The 20,788-nt window shown below is 26.0% G+C and overlaps 1 protein-coding gene across 1 annotated transcript in view; it reads left to right on the forward strand.

Annotated features, from left to right (window-relative positions):
• The window catches only part of LOC145848506 (sushi, von Willebrand factor type A, EGF and pentraxin domain-containing protein 1-like), a 159,879-nt gene that overhangs the window by 124,716 nt on the left and 14,375 nt on the right, over window positions 1–20,788 (forward strand). Inside the window, exons 45-60 of the mRNA XM_082953935.1 lie at window positions 3,610–3,786; window positions 4,025–4,123; window positions 4,891–4,968; window positions 5,761–5,937; window positions 6,069–6,245; window positions 6,466–6,645; window positions 7,420–7,596; window positions 8,277–8,397; window positions 10,752–10,873; window positions 11,815–11,984; window positions 12,180–12,330; window positions 12,605–12,672; window positions 16,392–16,451; window positions 16,602–16,685; window positions 19,831–19,884; window positions 20,164–20,217. Coding sequence (XP_082810061.1) covers window positions 3,610–3,786; window positions 4,025–4,123; window positions 4,891–4,968; window positions 5,761–5,937; window positions 6,069–6,245; window positions 6,466–6,645; window positions 7,420–7,596; window positions 8,277–8,397; window positions 10,752–10,873; window positions 11,815–11,984; window positions 12,180–12,330; window positions 12,605–12,672; window positions 16,392–16,451; window positions 16,602–16,685; window positions 19,831–19,884; window positions 20,164–20,217 — 1,949 coding nt within the window. The remainder of the gene's footprint in view (window positions 1–3,609; window positions 3,787–4,024; window positions 4,124–4,890; window positions 4,969–5,760; window positions 5,938–6,068; window positions 6,246–6,465; window positions 6,646–7,419; window positions 7,597–8,276; window positions 8,398–10,751; window positions 10,874–11,814; window positions 11,985–12,179; window positions 12,331–12,604; window positions 12,673–16,391; window positions 16,452–16,601; window positions 16,686–19,830; window positions 19,885–20,163; window positions 20,218–20,788) is intronic.

Genomic DNA, 20,788 nt, shown 5'->3' on the forward strand with positions numbered 1-20,788 from the left:
ACAGAACTAAAACAGCACTTAACAAAAACAAAGTTAAATCTAACAAATAAAGAAACTAAAACGAAATACTGAAACATACACTCTTTAGTATAACAAAAAAAAATGATATGTCATTAGTCCTAGGTAATTCTGTTTAAAAAAGCAATTTTTGGTTATCAATATTAATACTACTTGATATTTAAACAGAAAATTAACACTTAAAAATCTAATTTTAATGTTTACTGAATCTTTTAATACTAGTATCAAAAGTTATGGAAGACCATTGAATTATTATACTTACTTCATTTCCATAAACTTTACAATTAAAAATTGTGTTGAGCAATTTGGCTATAGTATTTTCCAGACCATTCACATATGGGTAGAATGTATTTATATGTATATTAAGTGCCATTGCACTGCATGCAATGTGGGCAACTCCCATCCACGTTTGTGGTGTTCCCACTTGCATTGTTAAAGAAAATACAGAGTCAAATGTAAAGTGTATGTACTTTTCTCTTATTTGTACAACTGCATCTTTATTTTTAACCATCCAAATAAATACTTTTAACCTAATTTCTCTATGATGGTCTTCAACACCATACAGGGACTGGGAAATAGCTTTAAACAAACAATCCCCAGCCCCTGAGTTTTGGATTGGTATGCAGTCTGTTGGTAATCCTAATTGTAGTTTGACTGCAACATCATCAACCTTTTGAGGTGGTTCAAAGTGTACATTTTCTCGATATGGGTCAAGTGGCCCTAAACCAAACTTAGGAAGTTCTTTCAAAAAAATCTCTGTAAAATCTTGGCTTTTTGCCATTTTAGTAACTTAACACTACAAATATACCTGTTAATAAAACATTAAATTTAGTTTAATAATAATAAAAATACTTAGGGCTTGGGGATGGTGGGGTTAGTCTTTTTTGTATAACTTAATCTTACTTTGTTGAATTTTAACTAAGCTCTGAGTTACTTTTTACAGAAATTTTATATTAAAAAGTTTTGTGAGAAATAGCCTGTTTAAGTTGGAGAATACAATAGGTTCCTTATGATAGGGGTTAACTTAAACTACTAAAAATCTTTCTACTCCTACGTTTTTGAGATCAATACCATAAACAGATTTTTTTTAAACTTTCTTCATGTTTTCAGAGTTTCTTCAAGTTTTTAAGGCAACAAGTATATTGATCTATCTATAGCATAAACTAATAAATTTAAGGTAAATAACTATCTTAAATAGTATAACAACACTAAAATGATATTGTAAAATTACTTAAAATGTGTTTATAGTTAAATAAAATTATTGATAGAAATAAAAACTCATTATTATGATAGACTTATTATATCTAATCAAAACTTTATTATTTTACATGCAGAAATAGTTTATAAATCACATATTTTTTGGTGATTTTGTTTAAAACACCATATTTTTCCTTTTTTTTTTTTAATTCCACAGACTCAAGGTGTTTCCGGTTTTTGTTTAAACTGTCAAGTTCCTAGATTCCAGGTGTTTTGGCAACCCTGTCAAATCTTAAGGAAATATATTTTTGAATATTTATAAAAAGAAAGAAAACAAAATAAAAGATGACAATAAAAACCTATTGTACTCACTAATATAATTTTTTATCTCAAAAATTTGTTTTAGTATTAAAAATCTGTATAAGGCTACTTGTGGTTTACTTAAAAATCTGTAAAATATCATCAAGTTGTAATTAAGCTGATCTACACCCTTCCTGTAACTACACTAAGTTTTTTTTTGAAATTTCGTTCAAATTTTTCCAAATTTAACATACTTTTTTAATTACAAGTCTTGTTTATTTTTCTTTGAAAAAAAATGATCAGAACTTTAAGTTATTCGAGGATTATATACAACATTCTAAGATTCCAATAAACATCTAGGTTTGATGACCATCATTTTAGCTTTATTTCAAACTAAAAAAGTGCTAGGTTTTATTGAATTACAAAAATTATGTATAAGTTGTTTAAATTTTTTCAATGACTTCAAATCATCAATAAGAAACTATAAAGGAAAAATTTAAAAAATAATAGCTTAATTTGTTTTGAGTTTGAAATTGTAACTTACACAAAAAATATCAGAGTTAGAAATTATATTCCTATAACTTTAATAACAAAGGGAAATAATTTATACTATTTCATTGTTTTTATTCAGATTTATGCATTTTCATATTTAAAAAAATAAACAATGTGAATTTATCATAGGCCTGGACAGCAATTTTGCTTTGTTTATAAAGTTTAAGCTTCAAAACTACCCAAAGTAAAGTTAATGACGTCATCAAAATATTGGGTACTTTTTTTGCAAAATTGCTGCAATCAAAAGTACCCAATATTTAAAACTACCCATAAAAAGTCCTACCGCTAATATATTACATTAAAACAAGTCATTTATTTTACATTTGCAGGATAGATAATTTATTCTTTTTGTTTGAAAAAAAGCAATTAGGTTCTTTGGTTTAATATTTTTTATAATTGTTCTAAATACATAATAAGCAATCTATTGTAAATAAAAAGAAGTAAAACAACAAACATTAAATACTGAGTTAATAAATAAATTAATAAAATTAAACTGAAGTGCCACGAAATGCTGTATTCTTATCATTTAGTTATAGTTTAAGGTAATTAAAGCTATAGAAACTTGGGGCAATATATATTTATAAAATGTTTATAATGATTAAAACTGAATTATAACATAAGTAAAGTTATACACAACTTAATATTTCAAATTAGAATTTAAATCACTTACACGCAGACCCGAAAGGCACCAAAGCACAAAAAAATAAAATTGTTATTAAGCATTCAAAACCCTGACCAATAATAAACTTACAGCACCGTACATAAATACACAACAACTCAAACTGCATGTACAATACATATCAAGTAAAATAATTTATTGTTACTTTAAAAAGAAGCAATCGGGTGTAAAAATTAAATAGATTTTATACATATGTTTTAAACGTACAATAATTTACGAATTTGTGTATAGTATAAACTTAAAATAACAAGTTGGCTATGTGGTAAGTACAAACCTGCAGTAAAACTAATTATAGCAAAAGCTTATTTGCACACTTTATTTAAATAATTTTCTTTTTGTTATTACTTTTTCAATTAAATTTTACAAAAGAAACACTCTTATTTTTAATATTATTTAAAACTTTTAAGTTATACAATTTGGTACTTTCATCAACTTGAATATAATTTTAAAAACAAGGCTCAATCAGCAACTCATTTAACTTAAAAACTTAGAGTTACCTTATTTGTACACTCTTATTGCTAAAAAATTTTGTTAAACTTTAATCTAAAAAAACTTTTAAACTTTAAAAAATTTGAAAAGTTAAAATTAAATTTAACATACCTACCTAAAGTTATTAAGACATTGTTTACATAATTCACTTTCTTACCCTAACCCTTTTCTAAAATCATGAATAAATCTTATAAAAATTGAAGAATAATCGAATTTTATAAGTAGTGAAACACTATCACTCATAAACTAAGAAAATAAACAATTATTATCTAAATTTTCTATGTAATCAATCTACAAAACCTGCAAAACACTTTAGTGATAAGTTTTAGTTCTTTTTTAAAATTTCCTTTGCTTTAATAATTAATTTACCACAGTTGTTCTTTGTGGGACGTTAGATGCGCCTGTTCACGGACGGGTTTCTTGCACAGGCGTCGACGAATTTAAGTCAACTTGTAGCTTTGAATGTGCAAGAGGATTTACTTTGATAGGACATCCTACTAGAACATGCGAAGCTAATGGATTGTGGACTCACACTACTCCAACGTGTCAATGTTAATATTTAAACTACATTTTAAAGTTCAAATGAACAAGCAGTTCCTATTTATAGAAACGAAAGCTTATAGTTTTTCGTATTGTTTGAAAATAAAACTTGATTTTATTTTCAAAGTTTTGTTACAAAATTTAAAACTTGTCGTTTTAATAACTTTATATGTTTTTTGAACTAGAAAGTTTACCTTTAAAATAAATGAAAACACTATAAATTTTAGCAAAATAAAAAATGTTAAACAGTGGTTGCTTGCCCAAAGATATTTAATCCAGCAAATGGACAGACAAGCTGTAGCGACGAAAACAATTACAATTCAATTTGTCAAACAAGTTGTTTTGATGGTCAGAGATTATATAAATAAAAATAATATTATAATTTAAAACAAAGTATTGTTGTGTGTATATGAAAACAAATTTTTTTTTTGTTTTAATCTTAAATACCTGAAAAAGTATACTTCAATTAAAAAATACAAAAATAACAAAAGTATTGTTTTTATATTTTGTCTATCAAATATAATTAATTTTAAAGATTTCATCCATAAATAAAAACAAACAGCTTTAAAAATTAGTTTGGCTTTTATTAAACTTTTGATATATTACCTCTATATCCACACAACTAAAAGAAACTTATAACTCCATATTTTAGTATAAGCAAAATATTACATATAAAAAATTACAATATTTTTAATGTCTTAAAGATAGAAACACCAATAAACTTTAAACAAGTTAAAGTTATATAAAGAACATAGAGTTAGGTATAGGTAATTTTAAAAAATATATGTTTTAAAATTAAATTAAACTTCTAAACTTAATTAAGAAACTAACAAAAAAATTAGACAACTTAATAATTTAAAGGACAGAAATAAAAAACCAAGTCTTTTTTTTATTACTCTATCTCTGCACATCATAAAAATTATTCTAAACGAATTTTTTTTTGTAGGTCATAGTTTTAAAGTTTTGTTATAATGTTTATTTCTATAACTTTCACCAAATGTAGTACTTGTAGATATAACTTATTTTAGCTAAGTATAAAAAGTCAGCTTGATGTTTATAATTTTTGTTAATCATTTAAGAGTTATGAAAAAAAAAATTAAAACCAAACTTAACAGGATTTGAACTTATCGGTTCAACAATGCGTTTATGCAAAGAAGATGGTACATTTAGTGGAAGTGAAGCGTACTGCAAAAGTATGTTTAAATTGTATGTACCCTTAATTTTTTAATTATACTATTAATCGTAGTAAACGAGTATGTAACAGCCTTTTTTATACTTAAACTGTTGTAAAATTATTGAAGTAAGCTAATAAAAAAGATAAAATTAATAGCTTTTACGATTTTACAATGACTTGATTTCACTTTAAGAATTTCTTGTCTTTAAATGTATAATTTTTTCGCTTTTTAAATATTTTATCATTTCCAAATTACTAACAAAAAAGTAGTTTTAAACAGTGGTTTCACGTTAAACCAAACATAAAAAGACTAAAGTATGTTTAAGAACAAGCAATTCTAATTAATCCAGTAAGTTATAAAACTAAAATGTAATTACAAGTATATAATCATTTTTAAAGTAGATTTTAACACAATAAACAAAGTACACCTAAAAATAAACAAACTAAATTATAAGTATAAATAACAGTACAATTAGCACCCTAATAAATGCCGTATGCATAAAACTATTTTGTATTTTATCTAAATGATTAATATAAACTAAAATATGTTATAAAAATAGAGAATAACTTTACTGAAATTTCAACTTACTTCTTGTCTATAACGTTTAAACTGCTGTTTTTATCAAGTTCTAATCCTAATTAACATCGTTTTATAAGCATCCTTTAAGTGCTAATTACTTTTAATACATTATTAAATACAAATTAAATTTGAAGTACTACTTAATAAAAATAAAAATAAATTATACATTAGTAATAAAAACTTGAGACTAAATGTGAAAAAAAACAGTTGTTTAAAGACTTTTGTTTGCAGTGATCTCATGTCCAACATTACCTACTCTTTCTAATGGATCTTTTAGGTGTACTAATGAAGGAAGGTTTAATTCGGTTTGCAATCATGCTTGCATCCCAGGATATCAATTAATTGGAGTTTCAACTAGGAGATGCTTGGCCACTGGTGATTGGTCTAACACTGCCCCAGTTTGTGAGAGTAAGTTGTAGCTTTTTCTGTGTATTTTTCTCTTATAAACATAATTTAATCAAAACGTTTTAAGCAATAAAAGTTAACAAGTTAGACACACTTTATGAACGATTTTACAACATATGTTTCGTCAAAAACAGGAGTCACATGTAGACCTTTTCAACTTCCAGCAAATGGAGAAGTTTCTTGTACAGAAAATTTTCAATCAGGGTCCGTTTGTTCTATTAAGTGTAACCAATGTTTCACTTTAATCGGATCTCCTAGTAGATTGTGCAGAAACGATGGTCTTTGGTCAGGAGAACCAGCGTTTTGTCAAGGTGAAATTTTAAGTGTGAATTCTAGTTTAGCAGTTCTTTTTTATTTTTAAAAACTTAACAGAAAAATAGTTTTCAGTTTTAAATAGTTCTCTTTCTTCTCAATAAAACTTTTTAAAATCTCTCAAAGAGTTTTTTATTCTTATCTTTAGTTAGTCAGCTACTTTTCTTAACTGTTAAAGTTTTTAAGACAATTTTAACTTTCTTCCAAATATTTCTACAGTTGCCCACTGCACAACATTACGAGCTCCTACTAACGGAGAAATAATGTGCAGTGATGGTTTAAATGAGTGTGGGTCAGTATGCTCATTTAAATGTAGGGAGGGATATCAACTTTTTGGAAACTTAAAACGAACTTGCATGAACAACTTAACCTGGAGTGGAGAAAGAACTGAATGTGTTTGTATGTAGTAATTATTGTATTAATATACTAAATAATAGTGAAGTATAAAAGTAAGCATAACAAAACTAATATAAAAAGCATATTTTAATGACAATTTTTTTTTTTAACTTTAAGTTTGATATCTAATTTTAGTAGTAATGAAAAATTTGCAAACTATTTACAGCTAAACATGTTTAATAGACATATAAAATTGAGCAAAACATTAGAAAAAATTTAGGCAATCATTAAGTTTCTTATTTCAGTTTTCTTATTAAAGTACATTACTTAGAAACATTTCACTTGTTTCTACAAAATATATAAATCATTATTTACAACAGATGTTTTTGTGTCAAAACTTTATTCCGATTAAGAATAGAGCTTTTTTGAGATTCCGTAGATATGTTCTTAAATTTATTTGACAGCAGTGAAACGCCGTTAGTCGGAATAAAGTTTCGACCCAAAAACATCTGTGGTATATATTCTGACAAGCTTAGCTTATCAGGATCTCCAGCATTTAACGCTTTTAACGTTGCATCTTATAAATAATTATTTATATATTTTACAACATTCATAGATTTAAAAATAATTTCTTTTTAAAATATTGTAATCTGTGGTCATACAGTAATGATTATCTTTGATTTATTTTATAAGAATAAATTGTCCTCTAATCTATCACTTTGTAAAATTTATAAAACTTAATATAAAGAAATTACATTTTGCACAAACGGCACTTTAAAAAATTGATAATGTACATTTTCGTAAAACTCAGCTTTTATTGAGATTTCATTTCTTTAGCCAATCAATGTCCACCAATTGCACTTAGTCCTGGCGTGGTAGCTAATTGTACTGATGGAAATTTTGTAGGAAGTAATTGTACATTCTCTTGTGGAGATGAAGGTACGTTGCTTGGAAATGAGTATATATACTGCAAAACAAGCACAGTGTGGAGTGGAAAATCACCCTATTGCAGAAGTCTGTTTATATTTTTCTTAAGTTTACTTTCATTGAATGCTATTTAGAACAGCATTTTTATAGAAAGATAATTAGAAAATAAATTTTGAAATTTAGCAACTATTGTAGTATTAAGTATGTACATTTATTGTATATATTTGTAGTTTTATAACGAGCTGAGCTAAAAATACACAGTTTTAAATAATTAGTTAGAGTTAAAGTATAGAAAAAAGTTTCTCAAAAATTTTTTTTAAACTTATTTGACATGTCTTTTAGAAAAGTTATATTTCTGAACAAAAGTATATGTACTTTATTTTTAAACATTCTGAATAAGAAACAAGAAAATGTAAATATGTTTATACTTTTTAAAGTTGTTTATTTATACTATGGTCTTACAACGATTACTTTTTAACCGTTTAGAAAATATTTTTGTTCAGATATTAACCGTTTTTTAAAGTACTTAAAAGTTTTTATTAAAAAAATATTAGTTAAAAAATTAAAATAAAATAAAAAATAATTAAAAAATAAAATTAAAAATGAGAATTGAAAATCTGTAGCTTTTTCTTCTACTGATATAAAAGTTTTTAGTTTTATATTTTAAAAAATGTACTAAAATCTTTGTTTCACCGTTAGTTTACTCAACCGTTTTACTTTCATTTTGTTTGTATGTTTTCTTAACTCGTTATAAACTAATAATTTAGCCTGTAAGCGAGTTGTAAGTGACATTATGTTCGTGATTGATGGAAGTTGGTCTGTTGGCGAAATCAATTTTGTTAAAGTTAAAAACTTCCTCAAATCACTTGTTACACCTTTTCATGTTGGGTAAGCACTGTTGTGTATAAACTTTTTATGATAAAAAATACTTTACTCGTAAAACTGATCAATTAACTTGAACACTGTATAGTTAAATTTAATTTAATTGAAGTATAAAGTTTTAACAGTACATTCAATCTAACTAAAAAAAAACGATTAATTTTAAATTAATTTACTGAATAGAGTTAACTCAACTTTTTATTGTATACTTTCTAAACGCTTTAACATGTTGGCGTGACACCTTTTACTGTGCCAGCTTAGAAACATAGTTGTTTTGGTTTTCTAATTGATTTTTATTGTACTATTAAAGTTTGATCATAGCAATTCGATCATGAGACCACAGGCTTTCGGTAGACTGAGACCCGGGTTTAGTTTTAATAAAACTTGTTATTTACTTGCAATTGAAAAACTTGTTGTTGTAAGTTTACAATCATTTTATATGCTGTATCATGAAGGTACCATTTGCTGGTATGTTAATGACGTCAGCCTTGTCTAGTTACCGCGCAACCTTTATGTTAACTTGAGCTTGTCTCACAGCATATGTAAGTCTAGGCTTTGACTAGATGATGTTTTCTTTGAACGTATTCAATACGAGCTTACCAGCTGTCTTGCCAAGTGGACAATAAATTAAACGTTGCACGGCAACTAGACAAGGCTGACGTCTCTAATCATACCAGCAAACGTAACCTCTATGGTAAAGCAGTATAAACTGTTTGTATATTGACGACTGCAAGTTTTTTTGGTTGCAGCAGACTTATAAGATCAATAAAACAAAACACTACTCTCAGTCTACCAAAAGCTTGTTGTCTGATGATTAGGCTTACAAAAAAGTATATCTGCAATCACTATTACAAATTTTTCTCGAGAAAATTTAGCTAAATATCTAGTTCGTTAAAAAAAAGAATCTTCATAAGTTTCGCAATTTTAATTGTTTTACTCAAATTGATTCTTAAACTGTTTTTATTTAGAAGACATTGTTGAATTTTAAAACTTTAGAAACTTTAAAAGTATTGTTACCTAGGAATAGTTTTTATGTTAAAGGTTTTTGTATACTTTCAAGTTTAACAATCAAAATTACAATTCTTATCTTTAAAATGATAAATGAAAAAAAAATGTTTTTGAATAAACCGACTAACTGTTTTTAAGATTATTTTTATTTTGTTTGTTTTTATGCCTTATTGGCAGTTTTAATTTAAATTTTATTTAATATTATTTTACATGGTTACCATTTGTTTTTACTACTGAAGACCTCGTTTGAGTGAAAGATTAATTTAATAATTAAGTATAAAACTTTTCAGTTAAAAGTTTTTGTGCAATTAGCTGAAATTAAAAATACGATGTAATTTGTTTTATCATTAGGTTATATTTTTTTGCATTTTGGAAAAACTCTGTTTAGTAATACGTATATAAAAACTACAGAGTAAAGTGTGGAAAGATAATATTGGAAAATAGTTTTAACTGCTTGTGTGTGCAGCCTAATGTTACTACAAGTTTGATTTAGTTAGGTTTAATTTTGTTAAAAATTAATTTTGGTAAGGGTTACAAACTTTTTTTCTTTGCTTTTTTTGTTTAGTAATTTAATCTTATCTGTTTTATCTATTTGACTTTTATATCATCAAAGTCTGAAACTAAATTGAGTGTAGAACTTTGATTTAGTTCGGCATAATATTTTGGTTTATTTCAAAGTCCGTGTTTTTGTTTTGAATTTTTAACAAAATAAAGTTAAATAATATTCTGAAAAGTTTTAAAGAATTAAAGTACTTTATAGTCCTAATTAACAAATAAAGTATATTACAAAAAGCAATAATTAACTTAACAAAAAAAATTAGACAACTTTGCTTATAAAAAATTTCCTATTTTCATTTTTTTATCATTTTATTTTTTCTTAAATGTAATTAAAAAAAGTACGTAGAAAAAAGACCAGTTTAGTGAAACTAAAAAAAAAAAGAAGAAATTTAAAGCGCTTTTAATAACATACATGGCCTAATGTTACAGCTTATCAACTAAATGATGTCTTAGTATTAAAAGCAAAAGTTAAAGAATTATGTTTTATGACTTATTTAACAAAGTTTTGGTGTAGTATAAGTCAACGTTTAAAGTTGGTGTTTCTGTAGAATTTATTAAACAAGCCACAGTGATTTAATATAATTACTATTAACATTTTTTTTATTACTTAAGAAACCATTAATGTTATAAGTAAAACATTGAAACCATCTAACTTCAGGCTGTTCTTACATTGAAATTTATAAAAAACACTACTGTTAAGAATATAAGTCAGCCCACTTCTTTATTTTATTGAGTTTTGTGAAACAAATATTCTTCCACGTTAATAATGTTTTTTAAATAAATTTTAAATATTTTAGGTGGGATAAAAGCCGTTTTTCAATAATCCAGTATTCAGATGAACCAAGACTTGAATTTCCATTAAATGAATACTTGACAAAAATTGAAGTTTTAAACGCAATAGATGGCATCCCATATCAAGGTTTTAACTATGTGTGTTTTTAATTTTTAGTTGTATACTGCCTACATTTCTGTGAGTATTTGGGTTGTTGAAGGATAGCACTTAATTAGTTGTAACTAAAAAATTATCTGGTTTAAAAAGCGACGTTTAGTTTTTTTTGTAATTTTACATATGTAACGTAAATCATAGAGTTTAATTATAAATTAACCGTAGTCATAATTTTTTTTTTCTGATCACCGCCTTAATCATAAATATTGCAAATCGTATTTATAACCCTCCATGCAAAATTGTCTTTGTACAATTTTGTCCCCTGGTGCAATTTTGTTACATTGTGCAAATTTGTTTTCGTGCGAAAATATCTTCGTGCGAAATTTACCCTTCGTGCAAATTTGTCTTTGTGCAATCTAGTGCCCTTGTGCAATTTTAACCCTTTCTCTTAAAGTTTATCTTTACTTGATAATTATTGATAATCGAAACTAGTTGTAGAAGTTTAATTAGCAAATAAAGTATTGCAGATTCCCTTATTAATTTTTGAAGTAATTAATAACTTCTGAAATAAATAAATTCTTAAAACCATATGAACGGAAAATGCAAAATTTAGAAATGCACAAAAAATCTATGCTAAAGTTATAAAATTAGTTTGATACAGTTTCTATTATGAGTTTGAGTTAGTTTCTAAAACATGTTTTTCTATTTTAGTTTTAAGAAGTTTTACAAACTATCCAATAATATCATAAAATATATTGTTACTAAAAATTTTCAATATAGTTTAAAAACAAACAATATTTATTTTAGTTTCTTTGTTTTAAAGATTGATGTTGAGAATGTAAGCTTATTCTCAAAACTAAACGCTTTTTTAAGTTTTTTATCAATTAAAAATTTATTTTTTTACTTTGCCGAAGCTTAGTAAAGTAGCAAAGAATACTATAACTGTTTGGAAAACTAATTAAAAAACCAAAAAGGGGGCAATACAAATACTGGAAAATCTCTCAAGTTCTCGTTGTACTCGGGATTGGCAGTTCAAAATGGAGCCCGTCCATATGTTAGTAAAATTGCTATGGTTCTTACTGATGGTAGAAGTCAAGATACGGTTGCCAATCCAGCACATCAACTACGACAAGCTGGTGTTAAAGTTTGCTACTGCTTACTATTATAAAAATTGTTGTTTTATAAAATATTTTTTAATTAACAATTGTTTTTGGTGGCTTTTAAGCCGAAAATAAAACCGAAACACACAAGTTAAAAAAAATGTTAACATTATGCAGAAAATATGTATAATTTTGAGTACACATAATGAGTGCTAGCTACTTTAATTCATACTTTGTAGGTGTTGGCGGTTGGAGTGGGTGATGCTGACATTAAAGAGTTGAGAGAAATAGCATCTCCTCCATGGGATCAGACAGTTTTCCATGTTTCTAATTTTGATTCTATAAATGACATTCAATCATTATTGTCTGTTAAACTTTGTGAATCTGAGAGTTAGTCAGATAAAAAAAATAATAGTTATCTAAGTTTAATGTTATCGATGTTAAAAAAAAACTTAAAGTCTATGGTCAAGACAAAATATCAAACAAAAATAATAATCTCACAAGACAAACTTGGTCATAAAGTATATAATTAGTTAAAAAAAAAAGATTTTTTTTTTGTCTAGTCATGTCTTACTTTTAAATTTTGTTTAAAAAGAATCAGAGTCAAGTATTTATATATCGACACCTAATCGGTTATTTTTTTTATTAACCTACAACTTTTTAGTTCCTCGTGACAACTTTTGTGGTTGTCCGGCTGGACCTCCAGGATCTCCAGGTAAACCTGGAATAAATGTAAGCTATTATTCTTTTGTTTTCAGTATTTATCAGTTACAGTAAATATTGATTAAGCGTTTCTTATAAAATAACATATTTTAATCTATTTATTAAATTGCTTATAATTTACATTTGGTAGTTGGAAAAATTTAAAATCTCGTTTTATAAAAGAAAGATAAATAGTTTTTATTTACTGAAAAGACTATTTAGAAAACTAAACATATATATATATATATATATATTGTTTATATCTGCTTTTACCTTCATAAAAGTTATAAGCAGTAAGGACTTTTTTTTAAATTATAACATAGAGAAATAAACTTTAGGTAGTTTTCTATTATAAAACTAGATTTGTCATAAACTTTTACATAAAAAATCTGATTTTGTATTAAATTTTACATCTAATTTTTTAGGCAGCCTATCTATTCATAAGTTTTAGATCTTAATTAAACAATCAGTGTAGTTATGAATTTTGTAATGTTTTTCAAAAGCTCAATGAATAACAAAAGCAAGTATAACTTTTTTTATTATACTCGGTTGGCAAAAAACAACCAACTTTTTGTGTTTTAAAAGGTTTTTTTATAGTATTTTAATGCCTTTTCTTTTTATGCGACTTTCAAAGCACGAAAATTAGTGCAACACTACACTTTAACATACAATTATAATTAAAATTTACTTGTCTTCTAATCTACTAGTACTTCAAAGTCTATTCTCGCAAATTCAAAGTCTGCAAAAAATAACAAGTTTAAGCATATCTGCTTTGTCTTGTCCTGAAGAGGTTTATAAGATACGCGTAAAACACGGAAACGGTATATCCGAACAATGCGAGAGAAGCGCTTTAGTGTTTTCGTATGGTTTCGTAAGTTCAAGCGTAGGCGTATGTGCTTAGTTTCGAGGACTACTTTTGATAATGTTTGATACGTATTTATGAGTCGCTTATTTAGCATTAATTGTTATTGTGCAGTGGTTTATATTCTTGACAACATCGCTAATTTTCATTTAGCGAGTCACTTAATTTCTTTTCTAAGATCGTAAATTCTTACATTGTAAAATAAACATTGAGTGGTAGTTTGCATTTGTTTACAAACTAGAATTTAAACTTGATACAAAGTTTACAAACTAGAATGCTTTTGTGATAATTGCTACATGTAAGAAGATTTCAAACCAAAAACTTAAAGGTCGAATTGTTTTCTCCCATACAACTTACATAGGGGTTGTTTTCAGAAAAATGTCAAAAGCGCAATGGTGGTATTAATAAAAAAAACTAATTAATAAAAACATGTTGTCTATAGTATCTAGTTATTTGGCTGATGATACTTCAGCGCGAAATGTGTCAAGGAATTGTTAACCAGAGTATGGTTTGGAAATAGCTATTCTCAGATAGAACTACAGATTATAGCAGCAATATAATTACTCGAGCATTTTCTTACTAAATTTGTTTGAAATGATGTCAAGTATACAAAAAGGTTTTATAGTAAACCACACTATCATTCAGTATCCAAACAATAAAATAGCATACCAGTTTACATTATTACAATTAATCGAAAAGATTTGAAAATTTTCATTTTATAACAAATGTCATTCCCTATTTTCAGATAAACGCAATTTGGTATTTATTTACTAAATCAGAAAAAATATTTAGCTCAGAAACGAACTGTTATGAAATATACATATATATAAAAGCGTGTGAATAAATACGGAATTTTTCGTAACAATAAAATCAATGATAAGCTTTCTCAAAACAATTTCCCAATTCTAAATCAAAATTGTTTATTTCAAGGGAGTTAATTTCATTACAATGCGTATATATTTGCATTTGTCTTTAAAGTACGCGTTAAAGTTTGTTGTTTTACTTACTTGAAGACGATTCATTAACTTGTTTCGAGAACCAAGAAAACGTCTACATCGCGGAGTTGATGTTAGTATTTTATATAACTTTACGATTGTTAATACTTTTAATAGATTTTATTTGTGTCGTAATTTAATAGTTTCTTTCTTCAGAATTAAGAATTATTATTTAAAATAAAGTAAATTGCATTTATTCAAAATGTGTTTTGTTCATAACTTAAAAATAAGTTTTGTAACTTTTTACTTTAAGCTACTCGTAAGTATAGCAGTCAGTTAATAAGTTACTGGAGACCACGTATTTAAAACATAAACTAACATTAAAATAACCAATTTTGTTTCAGAACTGTCTTAGAAAGTACCAACCAAACTTTTTACTCACAAAGCTTTCAACATTTATTGACATTATCAATGTAAGAAACGACTGTGAAAAATAAAAGTAAAAACACAAAGTTTAAAAACATAGGAAAAAATATTTAAAAAACCAAAAAATAAGATAAACTTTGTTTATCTAGACTAACATTTTTTTTTTACTATACTAGACAAACGAACATTTTAATTGATACAAAAATTAATTTAGATACTACTTAAAAAAATCAAAAGTTTAAACTCATAAAAATTAATTAAAGTACAAACGTACATAGAACAACAAAGTTATTTGTATTAAAATAAATTAATCTATTATCTTAATATTATACCCCTCTATATATATCTATATAGTGTTTCAGCTAAGTTAATGCTTAGTTTTAGTTTATTTATCCAAAAATGTTCTCTCTAGTCTAAATTCTTAAAACTTTGTTGTTTCAAAAATGCAACTTTGTATGCGTCATTAATGTTAAACTCCTTCAGATAGTTCTTATTATTGAAATCATAGTGTTTGTATAATGCACATTCATCTGAGATGTCTTCTGGATTTAAAGTTTGATTTTGACCGATTCCAATTACCTATATGTGCTTTCCATCTATTACTAAAATTATTTTTTGTTTTTCCTACGTAATTACTATCACAATTTGTGCATACTGCTGCGTAAATACCACAGCTCTTACATTTCAGATTTGGTCTCAGTTTTGTTGTTTTACCTTGAATGGTTAAAAATTCTTTATCTATCACCATATTTTTGTGTGGAGCATGATTTCAACAGAGTGAAAATTTTTTGCTAAAATTAGTCTTTGTTTGTTGATGTTGGCAATTTGACTGTAATTGTTCAGAAGTTTTCTTAAGATTGCTGGTTTTCTAAATGAAATTTAACCTAATAAAAAAAAGTTTTGATTCTTCTTTGGTGAATTTTAAGATCTTCTTGAACTGAGAAGACCAATAGATATTTTTGTTAAATTTTTTTTAATTGGTATGCATTTAATTGGTATGCATTTTATTTTTAAGTTTCTCTAATTGGTCTTTTGATAATTTTAGGTTGAAATTAAATGCAATAAATTTGGTTTCGAATTTTTCCATACTTTCATGTTATCTTCTTTTCATTCATTTAATTTTTCATTTTTTTCTCTTCTCCTGTTATTATGGCTTTAAAAGTGTTAAGGGATGAAATGACTTGCCATTTAAGAAAGTAGAATTTATTGCTGTAGCTTTGGTAAAATTTCTAGTGGATAAAAACATAAAACAAAATGTATTGCACAAATTTCAATCTAAAATTATCAAAAGACCATTTTGTGAAAGTTCAAAAGGTAAAATAAAATGATATTAATTTTTTTATTTTGTAAAACTAAATAACTAATTTCTAATTTTGATGTTTAAATTTTTTTTAAATCCTATTTTACTACTATTATTTTTAATTGTTATTATTATAACTAATACAATAAGTACTTAATAGTTTTTAAAAACTTTGATAATAATTATTACCTGAATATTTTTCACTGAATAGGTTTAATTTTATTAGGGGTTGGATGGAATTACGATAAAAGGTGAAAAAGGAGATCCGTTTAGTGTTATTCATGTGGTTTGTTAAATTGGAAAATCTTCAAGATGATAGTTTATTAAATAAAAAACATAAAATTTTTACCTTTAGTTGTAATGAATAAGTCTTTTACAAATATGTTTAAATATACTTTTCCATGCTAAAATATTTTTTAAAACTTATATGTAACAGAACTATGAAAATCAAAAAGTTCTTGCTATGAACTTAGAAACAGGAGAGAAAGTTGAGCTAGAATCGCCTGAACAACTAAAACCAGTTAGTTATTATATAAATAGCATTAAATAAGCATTAGATACTTCAATGTAAAAACTCCCTTATCTTATTTTAACGAACGACTTTTTTTTTAAACAAAACTATTAGTTATTAACAAAATTTAATTATGCTAAGATTAACTTGTTAAAGGCTATTAATAATTTCATTTGTTTTGAGCGTAATAAGGTTCTATTAATAACTATTACCAAACCCTTTGTAGTACTATAGTTAAAACTTGCTAAATAGTATTTTCAAACTAAAGCTGTATGTAGTTTATATAAATTGTAACTGTTGTAAGTTACTAATATGTTTACCAACACTTATAGCTCGTTATGATTATATAAAGTACACACCTATCTTCTATTTTAGAGATCGGCGAACTGCGTCCAAAATTTAGTTTCAACTAGTTTTATATAAATGTGTTTTCTTTTTTTAATTTTAGTGTTATCTTTAGAAGATAACCTATAGCCAACTTTTTATTCGTTCATAAAGTTAGTATAAAATATCTATTTTTAACATATTTAAATCGTTCCTTTTTCCAAACTACCGACCACTTTAAGATCTCGAAAAAATAACATCTACTTTCTGAAGTATTTATACTTTTCAGAGGTCCGTTGAATTGAGTTATTAGTTTAACACGTTGAAACGTGCGTCATTTACTTTATAATAATCTTAGTTTCTCAGCACGAAAACTATAGGTTTTAAATAGCTTTTAATATATTTTTTTTACATTCAATAATTGTGGAACGTACAAACGACCATTTGAAACTTAACCTCCAAAATCTGATTATTACATTAAAAAATTAAATAGAAATTAGTTGCTTATTAGTTTTGGTAAAGGTATTGGCATAACTTACAAGAAAACTTCAAGCGCTACAATAAAAACTCTACTGTCCTAAAATATGTCTATAAAATAAGATAAGGAACATGCTCCTAGATTATAAACTACTTTTTTTTGTAAACAGTGAAGGTAATGAAAGTTATATGTTTTATGTTCTATTTAAAAGTTATTTAAAACAATAACACATACTATATTTCAATATTCCCCCCTTCAACACCAATTACTCGTTCAATTCGACCTCTGAAACTCTCAACTGCTGCATGTAACTTTTTCAGCAGTATTTCGGTCCAAGATTTAGCAAAAAGCCTTTAAAAATATTCCACGGTTGTAGGTTGTGAGCGAAAATAATGTTTAAAATATATATTATATATATTTTTTTAGTTTCACCAACATATTGTACTGACGAGTATTGGTTGAAAATTATTTTAAATAAGTTTATCAGTTCTGCAAGGTATTGTACTAAATGCTATATCATCTTTTTTGTTTTTGAAAGATAAACTTAAGTAAGAATAATATAAGGTTTTACCAAAAAGCTTAAGCTTCGGCGATTGACAGTACAAAGTTAGTTTTTATATGAGCTGTTTTACTATAAAATTCATCTTGATGGATATTAGATTTGAAGTAGCTCAACTTTAAATTAGTAGAAGTAAGATTTATCTGATTCTATGAAATAAAACTAAGTTTAACATACGGTTTTTGTCAAAGTACCTATCAAATTAAAAGCGTCAATAACCAATGTTCAAACAAAACTTTACTCCTTTTAAATAATACTGAAGTGTACTTTTATAATTACGTGTAGTTACTACCAAAGGATACAAAGAAATATTTAAAAAAAATAATTTCTTTTTATTATTTTAAAGCCTTTATATTTCTCCGAAATGTTTTATTGAATAAGCTGTTTAGGTTTAACAGTACTTATACTTAAAAACTAAATTGTACCGCTCTGATTTTTTTTTGTCTATCAACTTCACACTAATTAAAATGAACAACAAAAAACATCGGCGAAGTCTGCAGAGCAGAAGCCTGGACTTTCTTTTGCCGTGAGACAAGCTCAAGTTTAACAAAAGGGTTGATAATTCCAATTCGATCATCAGCCACAAGTTTTGGTAGACTGAGACCGGTTACGTAATTATTAGGACTCATCAGTGAGTTACAACCGAAAAACTTGCAGTCGTCAATCTACAAACAGTTTATCATACTTTTACATGAAGTAACCATTTGCTGGCAATGATCAGTGACGTCAGCATTGTCTTTGCCGTACAACGTTTAAAACATTGTCCACTAGGCAAGACATCTGGTACGCTCGTTTTAGTACAATCAACAAAAAACATCAGCGAAAGTTTGCAGAGCAGAAGCCTAGACTTTCGTTTGCCGTGAGACAAGCTCAAGTTTAACAAAACGGTTGATCATGCCAATTCGATCATCAGACCACAAGTTTCGGTAGACTGAGACCGGTTTTGTCCTTATTAGGACTCATCAGTCAGTCACAACCGAAAAATTTAATAAAGATGAAGCTTATACATTTGAGATAGTCTCTGTGTACTAAGTAGTACGAACCACTGCAAAATAAAATAAACACAAAAATTATACCCAAAGCTTTTTACAACCAAAGTTTGTCATAAAATAATAAAAACATGTTTACTGTTTCAACAAAACTTAAACAAAATGTTATAGTTGCAACCCGAACTTTGTAATATTAGTATCATGTCTAACAATAAAGTTTAAGAATCAAAAAAAAAAGCTAGAGATCCGTAAATGTTTACTAACTTAGTTATTATGATTGTACTTGACGATAATCGAGAACTAACTCTTATAAATTACTAATGACATTAAACTAACTTTTAAAAATCTAAATTCGTTACATAAACTAAAGAAATTCTATCAAAAGATAAAATGTTTAATATGTTTATAAACTTATTATATTAAAGAGAAACCGCATATTTTAATTTATTGATCAGTTTTATGGGTAATTTAACTAGGCTAACTAGATATATTTTCTAAAATACATTTTGAGCTTTAAAATATTTTAAACTTAGTTGCTGTCGAAAAGCTAAAAAAAAAGTGTTTTAAAATTTAAATACTGTTGAAAAATTTTAATAAAAGTGTATAGTACAGATCTTTATAACGAACATTTAGTTCAAATTATGATAACAAAATTATTTACTACATAGAGTATTTAATTTACAAGTTAAGTTAATATATCTCAACTTATTTTTGAACTATATTGTAAGTATGTTTTAATTTAGATAATAATTTTGATTTTTTTTATACACTAGGTAACATTTTACATTTTTAAATAATATTAAGGTTAAAACTGAAACCGGAATTTTCTTTCCTGTAATTGGACCACCAGGGCCACCGGTTAGTTTGTTAAAATCTAGATAAGTTTAGATTTGTTATATGTTTTGATCTTAAGAAAACAAATAAAGAGATCTCAACTACTAGAAGTAAAATAATGAATTTATTCTTTCAATATTTTTTTACAAACTACGTTTCGGTCAAAGACCTCGTCGATGCTTAAATAAATCTTATTCAAATAGAGTTCTTTATTATATACGAGGTCTTTGACCGAAACTTAGTTTGTAAAATAAAGTCTTGAAAGAATAAGTTAAGATTTATGTTATACTTATAAAAATTTAGGGCAGTAGAGGACCAAGAGGTCCTGCCGGATACAAGGGAGACCAAGGATTATCGGTTAGTCAGTTTAAAGTTTAAACTTTGAAAGCATCATTATTAATTTTGTTTTCAAATTTTGTACCAAATTACTTTTATTTTGTAAAATAATTTAATGTACTATTTTGATAAAACAATAGAACTCAGTTTTTGTTTTTCTTATTATAAGGTATTTTTTTATATTAAACTTATAACAGCTTCTTTATAAACCTTAAATTTTATAGTATATTAATATAGTATCATAAATTTTGTAAATTTCGTTTTATTTTTAATCTTTTAATTCTACAGTATTTTTGTATACTTAAATAAACATGAAATAAAATACCTTTTTTTATTGATAAACATAAAAATATGTACAGTACAACTACTAAAAAAAATTTTCAAAGTAGTATTATTTAAATTACAGTTTAAGTTCAAATCAAGTTTCAAATTAAATTGATGTTTATTTACAAATCTTCATACTATATTGTTTAATTCGATCATCAGACCACATGCTTCAGTAGACTGAGACCAGTGTCGTCCTTATAATGACTTGTGAGTCAATCACTACTGAAAAACTTGTAGTCGTCAATCTACATATGATGCTTTCACA

This window comes from Thalia democratica, chromosome 1, assembly GCF_965202585.1.
Source record: "Thalia democratica chromosome 1, ktThaDemo2.hap1.1, whole genome shotgun sequence".
Taxonomy (NCBI): domain Eukaryota; kingdom Metazoa; phylum Chordata; class Thaliacea; order Salpida; family Salpidae; genus Thalia; species Thalia democratica.